This window comes from Nansenia antarctica (assembly GCF_963989245.1).
Source record: "Nansenia antarctica genome assembly, chromosome: 12".
Lineage (NCBI taxonomy): Eukaryota > Metazoa > Chordata > Actinopteri > Argentiniformes > Microstomatidae > Nansenia > Nansenia antarctica.
The window spans coordinates 22,101,798-22,121,797 of NC_137682.1; the positions used below are offsets into that span (position 1 = coordinate 22,101,798).

The 20,000-nt window shown below is 46.3% G+C and overlaps 1 protein-coding gene across 1 annotated transcript in view; it reads right to left on the reverse strand.

Moving 5' to 3' along the window:
- pdgfd (platelet derived growth factor d) overlaps positions 1 to 20,000 on the reverse strand; it is a gene marked incomplete at both ends in the record, with an annotated part of 61,850 nt that overhangs the window by 19,055 nt on the left and 22,795 nt on the right. Inside the window, 3 exons of the mRNA XM_080543645.1 lie at positions 912 to 971; positions 4,806 to 4,983; positions 5,572 to 5,779. Coding sequence (XP_080399771.1) covers positions 912 to 971; positions 4,806 to 4,983; positions 5,572 to 5,779 — 446 coding nt within the window. The remainder of the gene's footprint in view (positions 1 to 911; positions 972 to 4,805; positions 4,984 to 5,571; positions 5,780 to 20,000) is intronic.

The window sequence follows — 20,000 nt, forward strand, 5'->3', positions numbered from 1 at the left end:
CTCTTTGTTTACTGGGTAGATACGGCCACTGAATGTTGTATACTCTATTTCTCTATCCAATAGTGGGTTAGGGTTAGCTAGACGCTTATCATCTAGATGTGCATCATCTCGTAATGATCCAGAAAGGCTAAAGAACATACACAGAACAGAAATCCATACACAAACTAGAAAATAAAGTTCCAGAAGAGGTTTAAAGATGTTTCAATAGATTTGCTGGGTAGAAAATGATATCTTAATATGGTAGCACATAAAGTTAGAGATGGTTTGGTTGGTTGGTTGGTTGGTTGGAAAGGTAGATAGAACTAACATTCTATGTAGGATGAGCCAGCGTTACTTCAGTGGAGTGGGTAGAGAGTTGGTTGATTGAGTGGTAGAGTTGGTTGGATAACCGGATGAGACATTGTGGAATTACAAAAAGCATAATAGTTAAAAAAGCATAAAAGTTAAAAGAATAGGTATCAGAAAGATTTGATCAGGGTTGATGAAGATATGGATAGTTAAAAGAAAGTGAGATAGGTTGGTTAGGTTGCTTGACTGGATGGATGAATGGAGTCCACTTTTGGAGTTCTGTGTGGAATGATGATCCCATTTGTAATTGCAAATTTTTTCTGGGAGAAGTGGTGCATTATCTGACATATTCACCGGACACTTTATTAGGAACACCATACTAATATTGGGTAGGGCCTCCCCTTCGCTCTCAAAACAGCCTCAATTCTTTGTGGCGTTGATTCCGCAAAATGTTGGATTGTTGGACATTTCTTTGAGATTCTGAATGAATGAATGAGAAGGTGTACATGTGCTCCTAATAAAAATGTTTGGTGAGTGTATACACACATACCTACAGTACGTGTAGCCTACATACTTGCCTGGATAATGCATGCATGTGTGTTTGTGTTTGGTTTGTAACTCACTGATACGGGCAGTGTCACAGCCTCCCAGTTAGACTCTGACGCAGGCGGAGGAGAGTCATCCTGAAGGGAGGAAGAGAGAAAGAGAATGATGGAGGGATGGAGGGAGGCGAGAGATAGATAGAGTGGTACAGCAACCACCCCTACAGCCTGCTGCAATACACACACTTCACTTGCGCGCGCACACACACACACACACACACACACACACATGCCGCCACCCCCCCCCGCTCCCATACACACACACACACACACTGGACGGGAGGTGAGAGATAGATATGGAGGGGAGGCGAGAGATAGATATGGTCCTGTCTTCTATGCTTTGTGTGTGTGTGTGTGGTACAGGTGTTTGCAGGATATTCAGGTGTGTTTGTATAACTACTACTGATAATCCCAGTCGGAATTTGGTGATGAGTGGGGCTGGTCAGGGCATGTCTGTCTGTATCAGTGTGAGAGTGAGAGTGAGAGTGAGAGTGAGAGTGAGAGTGAGAGTGAGAGTGAGAGTGAGAGTGAGAGTGAGAGTGAGAGTGAGAGTGAGAGTGAGAGTGAGAGTGAGAGAGTGAGTGAGTGAGTGAGTGAGTGAGTGAGTGAGTGAGTGAGTGAGAGTGAGAGTGAGAGTGAGAGTGAGAGTGAGAGTGAGAGTGAGAGTGAGAGTGAGAGTGAGAGAGTGAGTGAGTGAGTGAGTGAGTGAGTGAGTGAGTGAGTGAGTGAGTGAGTGAGTGAGTGAGTGAGTGAGTGAGTGAGTGAGTGAGTGAGTGAGTGAGTGAGTGAGTGAGTGAGTGAGTGAGTGAGTGAGTGAGTGAGTGAGTGAGAGAGAGAGAGAGAGAGAGAGAGAGAGAGAGAGAGAGAGATGGGGGTCTGGTCAGGGCATGTCTGATTGATAGAGCCAAACAGCTAGAGTGACATTGATCTGCATGGGCTGCAATCACAGTTGAAAGACAAAGACACACACACACACACACTCACACCCACACCCACTGTACATTTGCAGGAACTCTTCTAACCTCGTACACATCTGTGTGTGTGTGTGTGTGTGTGTGTGTGTGTGTGTGTGTGTGTGTGAGTGTGTGTGTGTGTGTGTGTGTGTGTGTGTGTGTGAGTGTGTGTGTGTGTGTGTGTGTGTGTGTGTGCCTGTGCCTGTGCCTGTGCCTGTGCCTGTGCCTGTGTGTGTGTGTCGCTGTGCCCAGGACTGCATTCCCTTCTGAAGGACAGGACAGTTTAGTGATTCTGCTCTCTGTGCCCTAATAAGGGCAGATGTTATCTCACAACCACATCTGGGGCTCCTAGTTTCAGGGAACTTGGTCTCAACAGTGTTTCCCAAAAGCTGGCTTCTGCCTAGGGAACAATTTGTTTACTTGGTGAGTCACAGTAGAAAATAGCTTCGGAAACCGCTAAACAGATAAAAAAAAGATTAAGGTCAGTCGACACGTGCTAACCTTATTTGTTGTTATGACTGTATGTGACATAAAAGGGACTAGTCTATATTCACAGGTGGTTCTAATTTACATGTAATGCTTCGTTTCCCCACAGACATCAGATGCTTTTGGTTTGTTTTTTTACGACAGACAACTCATGTTTTCTGGAAGTACTAACGAAAGTCCGGGAAAGACTCCCAGTGTATCCCAGAATTCTCTGAAGTATTATTGATATTTTTGGAAGAGTCCAAGGACAGAGCAACATTCCTGGATCACAGTTGAACACAGTTGTCATCTGGAGGTGCAAGATACAGTATGTATGACAAGCAGCGGTTACGGTCATGGTTTTGTGGCTGTTTCATGGCGGAGGCAAGGATGAATGCTTACCAGAGGAAAAAACACTGGTCAACGTGTTGTCACTTATCTAGTTCTAGATGAATCCCTCTCCCACTGTTCATGACTGTTCTCTGTTATCCAACTCACATCTACTCCCTTCCTCCCCTCTCCTCCATATATCTCTGCTCCTCTTCTCCACTCCCTTCATTCCCCTTCTCTCATTCTCCTCTCTCCCCCCCCCCCCCCCCCACTCTCTCTGAGCTCAGGTTGTTCTGGGGAGTTATCAGGGTAATAAGATCTATCTGACACCTGTTTTCTTCTTCCTACTTACATCTCTCTCTCTCTCTCTCTAAATGGATGGTAAATGGACTGCACTTATATAGCGCTTTATTCCAAAGCGCTTTACAATGACCTCTCATTTACCACACATTCACACACCAATGGCGGCAAGCTACCATGCAAGGTGCCGGCCCGCTCATTGGGAGCAATTTGGAGTTCAGTGTCTTGCCCAAGGACACCTCGACATGTGGCCAGCCGGGGTTCGAACCACCGATCTGCCGACTTTGCGATCATTAGACGCCGGCTCTACCTCCTGAGCCACAGCCACCCCACCTCTCTCTGTCTCTGTCTCTCTGTCTCTCTCTGTCTCTCTGTCTCTCAATCGACAGGTTTGGAGAGAACACATTATACCTGTTAAATTAAGCCTCTCACAGCACTGGAGCTACGTGTGTGTGTGTATGTGTGAGAAGTGTGTGTATGTGTGAGAAGGGAGGTGGGTGCTAAATGTATAAGATACAGTTGCAAGATGTTAAGTATGTGAACCCTTTGGAATTAAATGGATTTCTGCATAAATTGGTCATAAAATGTCACATTTGAGAACTTAAAGGCCATCTGTCCACCAACTGAAGCTCAACAGAAGATGGGTGATGCAACAGGACAACGACCCAAAGCCCAGGAGTAAGTACAACAGCAACAGAATGGCTTCAACAGAAGAGAACACACCTTCTGGAGTGGCCCAGTCAGAGTCCTGACCTCAACCCCATTGAGATGCTGTGGGAGAGAGATTCACACCAGACACCCCGAGAATATTGCTGAAACTGAAACAGTTTTGTGAAGAGGAATGGTCCCAAAATTCCTCCGGACCGTTGTACAGGTCTGACCAGCAACCACAGGAAATGTTTGGTTGAGGTTCTTGCTACCACAGGAGGGTCAACCAGTAAATCCAAGGGTTCACATAGTTTTTCCACCCCCCACCCTGAATGTTTACATGGTGTGTTCAATAAAAACAGGAAAGCATATAATTGTTTGTGTGGTATTAGTTTAAGCAGACTGTGTTTGTCTATTGTTGTGACTTAGATGAAGATCAGAACCCATTTTATGACCAATTTATGCAGAAATCCAATATAGAATTCCAAAGGGTTCACATACTTTTTCTTGCGCTTCAGTGGGGGTATGGTTGACACACAAGCACACATGCAGGCAGTTGAATGTGTACACACGCACACGGACCCAAACACACATGTGGACACATACATAACACAAACACATGGATTTACGTACAGAGGATAACATGACACTGTGAAGAAGGGATAACAGATGAGAGAGGGAGGGACAGAGAATGTGTTAGTAAGAGACAGAAAGTGTGATTGCCTTTCAGAATAGGGAGAAGTGCAGAGTGGTGTGGGATCATTTGTGGAAAAGTAAAGTGAAATGCATCTCTCTCTCTCTCTCTCTCTGAAGATGATAATGTGTCTGAAAGAGGAAATATCTTCAAATCAGATTTTTTTTTCTGTGTTCTTTGACTCAAGACGTTATGACAAAGTATATTTAAAGAGCAGAACCCCCCCCCCCTCCCCTTCTCTCTACCCCCATCCCTCCATTTCTGAGCTCTATTGTCAAGTAGAGATCTTTCTAGAAGAAAAAGAGGCTAATGGATTTAACCCTCTTGATTTTGGTGACACCTTAAGACTGTGTGTGTATGTGTGTGTGTGTGTGTATATTTGTGTGTGCGTGTGTGCGTGTGTGTGTGTGTGTATGTATGTACAGTATAGATGTATGTGTGTGTGTGTGTGTGTGTGTGTGTGTGTGTGTGTGTGTGTGTGTGTGTGTGTGTGTGTGGGCGTGCGCGCGTGCAGTTCTCACTCACCAGCAGAGAGTAATAGAGCTTAAAGCCAGGTTTGGCCACAAAGTAGTCGTCAGATTTGAAGGTGACTTTGAGTGTGTTGGTCTTGGAGGTGAGGCGGGGAGGGGCTCTCTGGCCACACCAGCGGCCCCAGATGATGGTGCTGGTCTCTGAGATGTCCTCCACCTCCACAAAGTCATACCTGGGTAGGGGGGGGGGCACACCATGGCTTAGTACACTGACACATCAATGGAGTCATCAATTATCAACACATGTTTCTAGAGAGTAAACGTTTTAACACGCACACACACTCCATCTCTCTCTCTCTCTCTCTCTCTCTCTCTCTCTCTCTCTCTCTCTCTCTCTCTCTAGGTGTGAGGTCTGTAGTTTTGATGGAGCTTGTCTATCTGAGAACCAGCATGTACCACCCTGCTACACCACAGATTCTCTCTCTCTATCTCTCTCTCTCTCTCTCTTCATTCTTGCCAAGAAACAAACTTCATCCCTCTTTCCCTCCCTCCATAACACACTCTCTCCTTCAGTCTTCCTCCTTTCTTTCACCTCCTAACTACTAATATACTACACAAAGTTACCATTAAATCTCTCTCCTCCTACTCAACCCCTCTCTCTCTTCCCCCTCTTTCAATAATACTCAACCCCTCTCTCTCTTCCTCCCTCCCTCCCACTGCTGGTCCCAACTGCAGCTCTTCAGCTGTCAAAATGCAGCCATCTCTTTTTCTCCCTCCCCCTCCCCCTCCCCCTCCCTCCCTCTCCCTTCTCCATCACTCACCTGCACACGTCATTCTCTGGATCCTCTAGTCCAAAGTGTCCGTCGAACTGCAGTAGAATGCGGGTGTTGTGTGGCGACAGTAGTTTCCATGACAACAGCAGGTTCCGGGGGTAGGAGTTCGGGAAGCGGGGGCTCTGGATGGTCCCTTCCACTGCTGTTACCGAGACAATCTCTTCTTTTCGGTACAAGTCTGTGAGGCGATTGCTGTCTGTTAGTGGTTACAACTGGTATAAGTTAGTTTACTCTCTGGGATGGTGCACACACACACACACACACGCACGCACACACACACACACACACACACACACACAGACATGCACGCACACACACACACACATGCACGCACAGACACGCACGCACGCTCATGTGCGCGCACACACACTGACACGGACACGGACGCACACACAGACGCACACGCACACGCACAGAGACACAGAGACACAGAGACACGCACACACACACACAGTACATGTACTCAAGACAAATCAATGCTATCAAACAAAGATGAGTCATCCAGTGGAGTCAGATGCTGTTAATTAAAACACCAAGTAAAAATGTATGATCTACCAGAAAATCCACACAGCTTCCCAATGCACTGGGTTTATAAGTGGTGTCAAATTAATAACAAAACATAAATAAGAAATCTGTGATTTTTACCTTATTAACATGATATTCAAAAACTCCTTCATACTAACCCTCTGACCCTATATTCCTCTTTCTCTTTCTTTCTGTATAAGACGCACCACTGCACAGAAGACATCCTCAAGAAATATGTATATAACTGCTAGGGATGCACCGATACTGATACCAGTACCAGTACTCGTATCTGATACTGTGCTCATGGACTCGTAAAACTACTCTGATCAGGGTTCCTACAAGTTTGAACAAGTCAAATTTAAGACCTTTTTTAGACCTCTTTGAATATAATTTTAGACCTATTCGCGACACCATATGATAGCTTGATTAATTTCCACGTAAATAGTCGGACTGATTTCCTTGCAGGACAAGTTAATCTCTGTTTTTAGACCTAGCACATCTTAGACCTATCGGTAATAACTGAAACTTGTAAATCGGATTGCTGGATTTGAGACTTTAAGGCTTTTTAAGACCAGCGCGGGAACCCTGTCGGATACATACGCTCCCGATACCACTTTACGACAAGTAACCTCTCATAGCAGGTAGGCAGAGGAGGAGCAATGTCAGCACTTTGGAGATATTTTAGGATAAAAACAAAAACAAAAGTAGAGCAGACTGCAAACTATGCTCTGCTAAATGATTCCCACTCAATATAACAAACAACAGTTTTAGGATCACTAAATACCGTATTTTCCGCCCTATAAGGCGCACTTAAAAGTCCCAAAAAAAAAAAAAAAACGACAGTGCGCCTTATAACCCGGTGCGCCTTATATATGGATCAAAATGTAAAAATTACATGACCAATATTTTTTTTTTTATAATAATACAATGTTTCAGTACGACTGGTAAACTACAAAGCCGCACCGCTTGCAGCATTACGGTAATCAGTAAACGACGGCCGCCATCTTGGAATCTCCGCGAATGCTATGCTTGTGGTGGGTTAACATAATTCACCCCCGGAACTAATAGTTGGGAGTATTGTTCCGTACGGAGGGTTAAGTGGGTGGTACTGAGTTTTAGTTCCTGTTTTAAGTGTGTGATAACAACTGGTTCATGTCTGTCAATAAACGTCTAGCTGTGACATTTAATACGCCGCCTCCGACTCCCGTCTCTCGGCACTACATGCTATTGTTATTCTATCATGTGCTCTGAATGGATGCCGTACTCACCCAACTGTTCAATTCGGACACTCACACCGCTTGCAGCATTACGGTAATCAGTAAACACCGGTGTTTCCGAGGGAACAAAGTGAGATTCTTGGTGCTTTCAACTTGAAGTTTTAAAGTACCCACTCGATATAATAAACAACAGTTTAACGATCACTAAACACTTATCATTTGTGTATTGGATTCATTATTCTCGTTTGCCGGAGGCTACCGGTAAGGGAGGGTTGATTTGTAAACATACTTTCGTTTTAGCTCGTGTTCAAAAGCAAGAACTGTGTGTTCATCTAGTTATGTGTAGTTATGTGTTTTTAGCATGTCGATGTTCTCCCAGTATGTTGTCATGTTATTAAAATACGGTTTAGACCTTCGTAGCGATGTGTTTTGTTAGCTGTTAGCCGCTAGCAGCGTTTGTTGTGGTTTGGTCAGATTCTCCCATTCAGTGTTTGAGATGAACCAACATTCAAATACGCCTGTCGTGTTCAATCTTTCTCTGATTTGAATGTATGACACATCATTTGAAAGCTTACAATCTGCAGTTTAAGCATGTGTAAAAACTGAAAAAGTACGTTGCACATTTCACCAGGAGCTGTCACATATTGGTTGTTGGTTATAATTGTATAGCCTATTGGTTGTTTTCTGGTGTTGTTTTGCTCTGTTTGTAGTCTACTTGATGTATTTTTATCAGCTGTTAAATCACCACAGCGGTTAATCCACTAATAGAGATAATAGCAGATTGAAAATGCTTGTAGCTAACTACTCTATATCTCGTGGTTGCAGCTATTGCGAATTGCTATTCACGCGAGTCAGCTGTGAATCACCGCAGGTCCTTGACGCTTGTTGCAAAAATGGATGACGAACGGCTGATACTTGAGGTGGAAAAATATATATTTTTGACAGTGGAGCAGGCAGAACGTTGATGGTGACAACGCTCAGGTGGAGCTTGGACAACGGGAAGTTGACACAACACCGATGGAGAGGTGACGCAACGCAGTAGGTGGAGCTTGGGCGTAACGCAACCCCAGTCAAACGTTTGACTGCAGTATCTATTCTATGCGCCTTATAAGCCGGTGCGCCTTGTATATGAAAAAACTTCTAAAATAGGCCATTCATTGAAGGTGCGCCTTATACTCCGGTGCGCCTTATAGGGCGGAAAATACGGTACTTCTCATTTGTCGGCGAATTCAGCTCGTTTTGGATTCACAGTATCGTCTGCCTTGCTACTTTGTACTAGGCGAGTGTTGGTGTCTTGTAAACAAACGTACGTTTTAGGACTGTTCAAAAGCAAGGACTGTGTAATCATCTAGTTACGTTTAGTTACGTGTTTTAGCATGTCCATGATCGATCAGCAGGTTGTGATGTGCTAAACATGCAGGAGTTAGATATGTTACATAGCGTTGTCCCAGATTTCTAATATTATAAAAACATTTCAAAATTAGGCCCTATATTCCCATAGCCCAGTGGTCCCACATTTCTAATATTTCATAGGTGGCACTATTGCGACTGTTTAAAAAAACAAATGCACAATTACAGATTTTCACGATATTTGGTGGAGAGGTGTAGCATGTAGCTAGGAAGACCCCCTAAAATGTTGGGTTAGGGTTAGTGTTAGGGTTAGGGTTAGGGCAGGACCGTAGCTGTTCACGTGAATATCATAAACACACAACACCATAACAAGGTAATAATAACACACTTTCATAGTTGAATGATTAACCCATCTATCATCTTCTGATTTCCAGTAAGTCACACCCGTGGGCAGAAATGTTTTCTTATCAATCAAATGACAATTAAGTCAGTACACCTGTAGTTCTCCTGCTGCACCTGACAGTCAACACAACTCTGTGGATTAATACAACTCCTCTCTCTGAAGCGACTCTTTACCTTCAGTCTACGGCTGACTCCTCTCTCTGTAAGTAAGCTACGTTTCACCTTATATTAGAGGGCATTAAACAGGACAAGCGTGAGAACAATCTGAACAGTTCTCCAGATATCCAGTTGACCCTCTCCTGCCCTGTGCCCCTGTCTCAGCTGCCCGACCCTGTGTGAGACAGACGCGCTGAAAATGTACAACAGATATCATGTCCAGCGTTATCTTGAAGGTATTGTTCAGATCCATGTTCAAAACACTGGTGTACTGTATCGTCTGAACAGATTTGTCCTTTATGAGTATTTCATAAACAGGGGTTTTACCACAAAGAGTCAAGTAAACCTGAAACTAAACCTCTTCATTTCAGACTCTGTAGAGAAGGACGATGTCCCAGCCAGACCACGTCCTACACAGAGATCGGTGCTGACACCACCCTCTGCTGTGTTGTTGAAGAACTATGGAGAGATTCCTCCCAAATCCAAAGAGAGTCCTGCTGATCTTCAGGTAAGAGGGGCGTGGGGAGCGGCTGTGGTGCAGGAGGTAGAGCCGCCGTCGAAGTGTCCTTGGGCAAGACACTGAACCCCAAATTGCTCCTAGTGAGCGGGCCGGCGCCTTGCATGGTAGCTTGCCGCCATTGGTGTGTGAATGGGTGAATGAGAGGCCGTTGTAAAGCGCTTTGGATAAAGGCGCTATATAAGTGCAGTCCATTTACCATTTTAAAGACTCTTAAATAGAAAAACTCATTGAAGCTATTCAAGGCTCAATGTTGTAATTATATCTGGGCCATGCTCTGTGTGTGTGTGTGTGTGTGTGTGTGTGTGTGTGTGTGTGTGTGTGTGTGTGTGTGCATGGGTGTGTGTGTGTGTGTGCTGAATGGTTTCCCTCTCTGTTTCCAGGACAGTCCATACAAGATGACCAGTGAGTCGCGAGGTATCTGCCTGATCATCGACAACGACCGGTTTACAAAAGAGGCCAACCTGCCACCCAGACCTGGATCAAGCAAGGACAGTGCTGAGCAGACCTCTTGTCCTGAGTGGCTGAACTCTGACCTCTGAGCCTCCTCTTTATTGGCTGTAGCTGATGTATCAGTTTGTTGATGAGACAGCATGAGGTTGGAGAGGAGCGTGAGGCAGCAGTGTGGTCTCATTCAGAGTCCTATTCTCTCCTGCAGTGGCTCTAGATGTGGAGTTCAGGTGGTTGGGGTTCACGGTGGTGTATTACTCCAACCAGACTAAGGAGGAGATGCAGCGTGTGCTGAAGTTCTTCTCCAGTCCGTTATCTGAGAAGGCTGAGCTGGAGATGGATGGGTTGGGTGAGTTGGAGAAGGATGGGTTGGGTGAATTGGAGAAGGATGGGTTGGGTGAGTTGGAGAAGGATGGGTTGGGTGAATTGGAGAAGGATGGGTTGGGTGAGTTGGAGAAGGATGGGTTGGCTGAGCTGGAGAAGGATGGGTTGGGTGAGTTGGAGAAGGATGGGATGGGTGAGTTGGACGTGTGGGATGGCGAAGATTTCATTCCGCTGACGGAAGTCCCTCGCCACGGCGACGCCTTCGTCTGCTGCATCCTGAGTCACGGAGACCAGACTGGAGTCCTCGGCTGTGACGGACAGGTCCTCCCCTCCAATGAGATCTTCTCACCCTTCAACGGAGTGAACTGCCCCGCCCTTATCAACAAGCCTAAGGTGTTCATCATCCAGGCGTGTCGGGGACGTAAGAAGAGGGAAAGAGTGGCGCCTGACTGTGGGGAGGAAGAGGAGGAAGAGGAGGAGGAGGAGGAGGAGGAGGATGGTGATCCGTGTAGCCAGCATTACATTCCTGCATGGGCAGATTTCCTGGTGGCCAGATCCACTGTGGAGGATTATGTCTCCTACCGGGATCCGAAGCAGGGGTCCTGGTTCATCCAGTTTCTGTGTCGCCAGCTGGGCTACGGCTGCCCCAGGTAATGCCTGCTCAACTTGTAAACCTTCCAAAATGATCAACACAGCAATGATGTCACAGACACAGCTATCTGGAGGAGAATGTCTACAAACTACAGAGCAAATTTAGTCAATGAGTTACTTTGAGGAAAATGTATCAGATGCCTCAGTTCAGTTGACTGCATGCTGAAGGCTCAGTTAGTGCGTCTCTGTTGAACTGTGGTGTTGTCTGTGTCCTAGTTCACCTCCTTCTCCTGTCCTTCTCCTGTCCTTCTCCTGTCCTTCTCCTGTCATTCTCCTGTCCTTCTCCTGTCCTTCTCCTGTCCTTCTCCTGTCCTTCTCCTGTTCTTCTCCTGTCCTTCTCCTGTCCTTCTCCTGTCCTTCTCCTGTCCTTCTCCTGTTCTTCTCCTGTTCTCTCCAGAGGTGATGACATCCTCACCATCCTCACGCGCGTCAATAATGAGGTGAGCCAGAGAGGACGGTGGCAGAATCAAGCACCAGAGCTGACGTCCACCCTGAGGAACAAGCTAGTGTGTCCTCATTGTCCTCCCGCTGTGCCTCCTCCCACTGTGTCTCCTCCCACTGTGTCTCCTCCTCCTACTGTGTCTCCTCCTCCCACTGTGTCTCCTCCTCCCGCTGTGCCTCCTCCCACTGTGTCTCCTCCCACTGTGTCTCCTCCTCCCACTGTGTCTCCTCCTCCCACTGTGTCTCCTCCCACTGTGTCTCCTCCTCCCACTGTGTCTCCTCCTCCCACTGTGTCTCCTCCTCCCACTGTGTCTCCTCCCACTGTGTCTCCTCCCACTGTGTCTCCTCCTCCCACTGTGTCTCCTCCTCCCACTGTGTCTCCTCCTCTCACTGTGTCTCCTCCTCCCACTGTGTCTCCTCCTCCCACTGTGTCTCCTCCTCCCACTGTGTCTCCTCCTCCCACTGTGTCTCCTCCTCCCACTGTGTCTCCTCCCACTGTGTCTCCTCCTCCCACTGTGTCTCCTCCTCCCACTGAGTCTCCTCCTCCCACTGTGTCTCCTCCTCCCACTGTGTCTCCTCCTCCCACTGTGTCTCCTCCTCCCACTGTGTCTCCTCCTCCCACTGTGTCTTCTCCTCCCACTGTGTCTCCTCCTCTCACTGTGTCTCCTCCTCCCACTGTGTCTCCTCCTACTGTGTCTCCTCCTCCCACTGTGTCTCCTCCTCCCACTGTGTCTCCTCCTCCCACTGTGTCTCCTCCCACTGTGTCTCCTCCTCCCACTGTGTCTCCTCCTCCCACTGTGTCTCCTCCTCCCACTGTGTCTCCTCCTCCCACTGTGCCTCCTCCTCCCACTGTGTCTCCTCCTCCCACTGTGTCTCCTCCTCCCACTGTGTCTCCTCCCACTGTGTCTCCTCCCACTGTGTCTCCTCCTCCCACTGTGTCTCCTCCTCCCACTGTGTCTCCTCCCACTGTGTCTCCTCCTCCCACTGTGTCTCCTCCTCCCACTGTGTCTCCTCCTCCCACTGTGTCTCCTCCTCCCACTGTGTCTCCTCCTCCCACTGTGTCTCCTCCTCCCACTGTGTCTCCTCCTCCCACTGTGTCTCCTCCCACTGTGTCTCCTCCTCCCACTGTGTCTCCTCCTCCCACTGAGTCTCCTCCTCCCACTGTGTCTCCTCCTCCCACTGTGTCTCCTCCTCCCACTGTGTCTCCTCCTCCCACTGAGTCTCCTCCTCCCACTGTGTCTCCTCCTCCCACTGTGTCTCCTCCTCCCACTGTGTCTCCTCCTCCCACTGTGTCTCCTCCTCCCACTGTGTCTCCTCCTCCCACTGTGTCTCCTCCTACTGTGTCTCCTCCTCCCACTGTGTCTCCTCCCACTGTGTCTCCTCCCACTGTGTCTCCTCCTCCCACTGTGTCTCCTCCTCCCACTGTGTCTCCTCCTCCCACTGTGTCTCCTCCTCCCACTGTGTCTCCTCCTCCCACTGTGTCTCCTCCCACTGTGTCTCCTCCTCCCACTGTGTCTCCTCCTCCCACTGAGTCTCCTCCTCCCACTGTGTCTCCTCCTCCCACTGTGTCTCCTCCTCCCACTGTGTCTCCTCCCACTGTGTCTCCTCCTCCCACTGTGTCTCCTCCTCCCACTGAGTCTCCTCCTCCCACTGTGTCTCCTCCCACTGTGTCTCCTCCTCCCACTGTGTCTCCTCCTCCCACTGTGTCTCCTCCTCCCACTGTGTCTCCTCCTCCCACTGTGTCTCCTCCTCCCACTGTGTCTCCTCCTCCCTCTGTGTCTCCTCCTCCCACTGTGTCTCCTCCCACTGTGTCTCCTCCTCCCACTGTGTCTCCTCCTCCCACTGTGTCTCCTCCTCCCACTGTGTCTCCTCCTCCCACTGTGTCTCCTCCTCCCACTGTGTCTCTTCCTCTCACTGTGTCTCCTCCTCCCACTGTGTCTCCTCCCACTGTGTCTCCTCCTCCCACTGTGTCTCCTCCTCCCACTGTGTCTCCTCCTCCCACTGTGTCTCCTCCCACTGTGTCTCCTCCTCCCACTGTGTCTCCTCCTCCCACTGTGTCTCCTCCTCCCACTGTGTCTCCTCCCATTGTGTCTCCTCCTCCCACTGTGTCTCCTCCTCTCACTGTGTCTCCTCCCACTGTGTCTCCTCCTCCCACTGTGTCTCCTCCTCCCACTGTGTCTCCTCCCACTGTGTCTCCTCCTCCCACTGTGTCTCCTCCTCCCACTGTGTCTCCTCCTCCCACTGTGTCTCCTCCCACTGTGTCTCCTCCTCCCACTGTGTCTCCTCCTCCCACTGTGTCTCCTCTTCCCACTGTGTCTCCTCCCATTGTGTCTCCTCCTCCCACTGTGTCTCCTCCTCCCACTGTGTCTCCTCCTCTCACTGTGTCTCCTCCCACTGTGTCTCCTCCTCCCACTGTGTCTCCTCCTCCCACTGTGTCTCCTCCCACTGTGTCTCCTCCTCCCACTGTGTCTCCTCCTCCCACTGTGTCTCCTCCTCCCACTGTGTCTCCTCCCACTGTGTCTCCTCCTCCCACTGTGTCTCCTCCTCCCACTGTGTCTCCTCCTCCCACTGTGTCTCCTCCTCCCACTGTGTCTCCTCCTCCCACTGTGTCTCCTCCCACTGTGTCTCCTCCCACTCGGTGTCCTCCCACTCGGTGTCCTTCCACTGAGTCTTGTTCCATTGCTTAGTTTAGTTTATTCGTTTCTAGTTTCGTGGACAGTCACCATTAATTAACAGCAGTACAAAAACAAAAAAGATTGGGAAATTTGGGATTTTTTCAATTCAGTTATGAAAACGCACTGTTCATCGAGGCCTTTTCCCTAGCCCCGCCAAGACTTCTATTTCAACCTCAGTAAACAACCTTCTAAACAATTTCAACTTCAAAATCACAAAACCCATTGATGGTTTTGCACCTTTAACACTAGAGCAGCCATGGGTGAGTAAAAAGAAAATTCTACCTTTACACTTGATCAAATTTCAGGACCTACCTTTCATGACTTTTCCTATATACAGTATGTGCGTTCTACCACCCAGCATCCTTACATTTTCAAAATCTAGCTAGTATAAAGCGATTTTGCAGTATTTCCGTGTGTTTGCGCTATTATTTGGCTGCCATTTCTTTTTTTTCCAAGGCTGTAATTCTCTTCCATATCAGCAGAGGTCGCAGGAACACACACACTGTGCTGCATGTGCTGAATTAGATTTAGTTAATAATATATTTGTAACATAATGTGTTTATATATAGGCTATATATAGCAATAGTGATACATAAGATATGTATATGTACAGACAGTTATGAAAATGATAAACTGTACAGTATGTCTCCCAATCCCTTCGGATTTGAAATGTCGGAGCTGAAGCTGGCTTTCCACAGCGGGTTTACCCAAGTTACATACGCAATAGTGATTATGCAAAAGATATTATGATATGTGTATGTACAGTTATGAATGATAAACTGTACAGTATGTCTCCCAGTTGTGTGTTGCATGCTATAGCTACCGCAGCAAAGTAATTGCAGTAGCCTACATTTGATTATGTCTGTAATCATCAACACATTTTCATGCAACATGGAACAAATAAAATGATATTTACAATACAGTATATAATGTATTGATAATGTATTTGCGGTTTGCACTGCCGCAGCAAGCAGATAATTCAGGTTACATTTTTATTTACTTGCAAATACTTGGGGGACGTTATGAATAATACAAACCGTATAACATTTCGGTACACATTGTGCCCCATTTATTTATCCAAAATAAATTGCCACACTCAGTGCTTATGGTCATGTATGTTCACGCCAATTCTTCCAAGTAAAAAGTTAATACGCTACTAGTAAATACGCTACTAGTAAATACGCTCTGAGGGCGCCGGAGCGTACTAAGGTTTATTACAGCAAAGCAAAACAATAATTAATACACTCTGCAATTGGCTACTTTAGCTACAATGTTGCCAAAATCAACTATCTAATGTTTACACAAGTGTAATTAACGACCTTAACACTTCAAACGCGACGCTCTTTTAGCGGGCCCTCTGTGACCCCCCACTCTTTACAGTGAGAAGCTGTGTACTGACGCACAATGATCGCTGGATGGAGTCGCTTGTACATTAGTCTGGCTCTGCAGCCTGAAATGACTTGAAACTCTGATAACCAAGAAGCCAAGGAGTCATGGCTGAGGAAGAAAAGGTCCAAAGCGTGGCTTCATGTCACACAAGAAGAGAAAAATGACAACATCGCTACTTGTAAAAATGCATTTGTTCCTATGCGCAGAGAAGCGGGGGGAATTATTTGCGCAAACATGAATAAGCGTGAGTCGGGTAAAAACACATTTTCATGCAACATGGAACAAATTAAATGATATTTATACGGTATATATCGTCATTCAAAAAGAAAGTCAATTCCGGTAGATATGTCTGTAATCTGGACATTTTCAAAAATCAAAAGCTGATTATCATTATTAAAAAATAATAGTAATATATATTGCAATGCTGTCCCTCCCCCTCCCAGAGCTCTTACCCCTTCCTAGGTATGCACCACTGTGTCAGGATTGGTCGACTTCTAACAGAGGCTGCGCCTTTTAGCCTGCCTCCTACACAGAAAAACTGCAAAACAGCTTTATACTAGCTTATCCTGGTATGATATTGAAAATGTAAGGATAATGGGTGGTAGAACGCACATATCTAGGAAAAGTCATGAAAGGAGGGTCCTGAAATTTGATCGAGTGCAAAAATAGATTTATTTATTTTTACTCACAGGGGGTCACCGTGTGAGTCACAGCTCTTCTAGTGTTTAAGGTGTTTAAGAACCTCCTGACCTTTTCACACAGACGCAGCGTGACCTCTCTGAGTCACACGCCTACGGCTGTGTTTCTGTAGCATGGTCTGACACATGCAGACACACATTGGGGGGTGGGGGGGGAAGGAGGGAGCAGAGAAAGGCCACAGACAAATAATAAGTCACAGAAACGCAATCAGCAAACAGAAGAGTAGGAGTTTTTTGTGAGGAGGTATCATAGGCCTTGTCTGAACTCAACCCTTTTAATCAGACCGATTGCATCTAGACGAGATAGAAATTAGAATATAATACGAGCTTGTCCACCTCGCAAGGTGGTCAGCCACATCTGAACACAATCAGGCCACAATGAGAACACGATACGATTTTTGCACGCCCTGTATGCGGTCATCTTATTTGGATTAAAAAAGTTGGATTCAAGTGTAGAGCCGTAGATAGGGCCTATGTGTGTAGGAGATCCATATTTGTGGTGTCTGGACAAGAGAGAAGGTGAGGAGAATAGCGATGTGAGAGGGAGAGGAAGAAGGACAGGAGGAGAGGTCAAGTGAGTGGGAAAGGGGGAGGTAGAGAGGTAGGTAGAGAGATGGAGGGAGAGAGACAGAGGGACAAGGAGAGGCTGAGGCAGAGGGGGATGGATTGGAAGAAAGAGAGAGGGAGAAGTGAATGAGAGGGGAGTGGAGCTAAATGAATATGAAAGGTGACAGAGTGAGACTTCCATATCGCCAGACCAGAGCCGACGATCAAAGCGGTAGTTTTGAGTTATCTGATATTGGAACATTGGGAGCAGCATGAATATGTTTCTAATAAAGCAGGGTCGCTCTGCTCCACTATACTCACTTCACTATCAGCCAGACACACTCACACGCACACGCACACGCACACACACAGACACACACACACACACACACTCACCCTCACAGACACACACACACACACACACACACACACACACACACACACACGCACACGCACACGCACACGCACACGCACACGCACACGCACACTCACACTCACACTCACCCTCACAGACACACACACACACACACACACACACACACACACACACACACACACACACACACACACACACACAATCAATCACTCACTCTCTCTGCTACTGCTTCAGAGCAGAACCACCATCATTCCTCCTGTCTTCCACAGTAATCATCAAGGCCAGTCCATGACAGCAAAGACATTGTTATGACAAGACTTCAAAACTACAGCAACAGGTTCCATCAAATCTCTCCCAATCGAGGCTTAGAAACCCTGTATTCAACCAAGCGCTTTGAGTTGCATTCATGTACGAAAGGCGCTATATATATATATATATATATATATATATATATATATATATATATATATAAAGACTATTCAGTCTACAGACCAGAAGAAAAAAAAACTTTTAAGTAATATAATAGAATTAAGAATCGAATTAAATTCTATTATAGAATTCTCCTTCTTTTTTTTTTTTAAAGCTCGACCACAGTCTGGAGTGGAAGGAACATTCTAGAAGAGTCTGAGAGTGTAGAGAACTGCATAGCAGTCGGGACTCTGATGCATGCACACTGAAACACACAAACGCCTATTCCCCTGTGACCTTAGTGGGCGAGGATTCGTCATCCGTAAGCACGTTCACCTCTGATCAACACACACACACACACACACACACACACATACACACATACACACATACACACATACACACATACACACATACACACATACACACATACACACACACACACACACACACACACACACACACATACACATACACATACACATACTCACACCATATTAAATAATATCATTAAACATTGCTGCTTTTATCCTGGAGTCTGGCTGTTGCTGTCAACTCTGTGCCTGCGTGCAATTGTGTAATTCTCTCTAACTTTGGAAATCAAATATCCGTTTGGCCACACAAGGTGTGAGTGTGTCTGTATGTGAGCTTGTGTGTGCTTGTGTGATAGTGCAGTGTATGTCATGCAGAGAGTGAGAGTCGGGGGAAATGTAACTCTAAAATGGAGCCACTTACATACATACATAATGTGGAGCTCTTATCCCTTCCCAAGTATTTAACACACAAACACACACATACATACACACACACACACACACACACACACACACACACGGTTTGATGGAATGTCAATGCAACACTGTGACAGACATGAGGATGAATGTAGAGGTTGGAGATACACCCTGACAGGTGTACAGACCCTGTCATCCTGCATTCGCTGGTCACCAAGTCCCTGTGTGTGTGTGTGTGTGTGTGTGTGTGTGTGTGTGTTTGTGTGTGTGTGTGTGTGTGTATTGTGATTGAGTACAGGGCAGTTCCGCATAAAAGGACCCATGAGGACCAACAATCATGGTCAGAGCATATCAAACTGAGTGTCAAGTGAAAGCTTAGAGCCGATATCTTTGGGTCATCATGAGAATAGGGCTTCATAAGCATAAGCGGTTTAGGGTTAGGGTTTGGCCCTACGAGCCAGAACGATCGCAAGGATTCTAACCCTAACCCTAACCCTAATCCTTGTGATCGTTCTGGCTCGTAGGGCCTAACCCTAACCCTAGCCTTAACCCTAACCCTAACGAATTACTAAACCGAGGGAACGAATTACTAAACAGAGGGAACGGATTCACACATCAAATATTTATTTTCTACCATGTGACCCCAGGGGGGCTCCGTACAAAACAACAACATAACTCCAGACGGCCATTTTGAGGCTTAGATGTCAAAGGGTCATTCCATGGCCATATATATATATATTCAGTTGGTATTGTTAATAGTCCTCCAGAGAGTTGTATGTTAAACTTTGCCATCAAGCGTTTTTGTTTGGCATATGTTTTGAAGTGAAAAGTCGAGTCCCAGCATAATTCTGCTACTGTGAAATTAGCAGAAACTTAAGTAAAAGATGTGTCTTACCATAGAAATTGTTGTTTCCAGACGCTGATTAAATATTTAACACCTCATAGTAGGGTGCAAAGTGGAGGGTAGCATTGCCCCTCAGGAGCTACATGAGTCTGGTTTGTGTTCCAGACTTCACAATCTGACATGCGGCTATTCGTGAAATGTGTGTTTGTCTTAGCCTATTCGTGAAATGTGTTTTTATCTTAGCCTCTTGGTGAAATGTGTGTTTGTAGTAAAAAATGTAAAAGTAAATGTGTGTATGTAGTAAAAGTATACAGAGTTCTCTACAATAGTAGCCTAATGGCAGGCATATATTACTTTTTGCTTTTTGGCCACAGAAGGTGATCGCGCGCAAGGAAACAGCACTGTAAAACAGAGACAACCAGAGTGTGATAGTAAACAGTTTATGAATAAACATGACAATAGGGAGAATGGATGGACAGAATATCTCAGGCAGACTACACACCAGGCCCAATCTCAGGGATAACCTTTCCATAAATCATGACTTGATGCCTGGAGTTTTACATGGGAATTTGAGTCGGGCTGATTTTTTGTGTGATTATTTGTTATTACTCGAATAATATAACAATGCCCAAAATAAATATAAAAAACTGCTCTCATTAATATATCAATATTTTATTCAATCATCTTCTCTTAAAAACAAACGACAAGAAACAATGT